The 802-nt window shown below is 51.9% G+C and overlaps 1 protein-coding gene across 1 annotated transcript in view; it reads right to left on the bottom strand.

The window, feature by feature from the left end:
* The window catches only part of F9 (coagulation factor IX), a 32181-nt gene that overhangs the window by 10251 nt on the left and 21128 nt on the right, over positions 1 to 802 (bottom strand). Inside the window, exon 6 of the mRNA XM_077773902.1 lies at positions 662 to 799. Within this exon, the coding sequence (XP_077630028.1) occupies positions 662 to 799 (138 nt within the window). The remainder of the gene's footprint in view (positions 1 to 661; positions 800 to 802) is intronic.

Genomic DNA, 802 nt, shown 5'->3' on the forward strand with positions numbered 1-802 from the left:
ACCAAGCCCCTGTCCCATACCCGAGTCCCAGTAACCCAGTCCTTTAAAAAAATCCCTTCAAAATCAATTTCTCTGGACCTGGAGACTTTCTCTCACGGGTTCTCCCACGAGCTGAAGCTGAAGTAGTACCCCGAACCCCAGGGCGCATGACCTCACTTCCGGACCTCCTCCCTGTTGCACGTCTGGAATGCTGCTGTGCTATTTGCATGACATCAGACTCTCCTTGACTTGGTGTAGTGGATGTGCCTGGACTTCTCCTTCACTAGCTCCCCACCACTGAGGGCTTCTTCCTATTGCTTAGTGCTGAAACTTGCCTAAACACTTCCGTCACCCCAGCAGATCTGTCTGGCGTCCTAGTCTGAGTCCCCACCTGGCCTGTCCCTTGCCCTCTGGGCTCCAGTTTTGACACACCATTAAGATAGAGTACCTGCCGGGGCACCTGGGTGGCTCAGTCGGTTAAGCGTCCGACTTCGGCTCAGGTCGTGGTCTCACAGTATGTGGGTTCGAGCCCCGCATCGGGCTCTATGCTGACAGCCAGCTCAGAGCCTGGAGCCTGTTTCAGATCCTGTGTCTCCCTCTCTCTCTGACCCTCCCCTGTTCATGCTGTCTGTCTGTCTCTCTCTCTCTCTCTCTCAGAAATTAAAAAAAAAAAAAAAAGTACCTGCCAAGGGAATTGGCCTGGTATGGCATTTTTTCCACCAACAATTCGAGTCAGGTCGTCGATTGGTTGGGTGTGGTTACCCACATTGCTTTCAGCTTCAGTTGTATTTTCATAGTCTACTGTGGAATTCTCATAGTCCTT

The sequence above is a fragment of the Crocuta crocuta genome, unplaced genomic scaffold (assembly GCF_008692635.1).
Source record: "Crocuta crocuta isolate KB4526 unplaced genomic scaffold, BGI_CrCroc_1.0 scaffold241, whole genome shotgun sequence".
Lineage (NCBI taxonomy): Eukaryota > Metazoa > Chordata > Mammalia > Carnivora > Hyaenidae > Crocuta > Crocuta crocuta.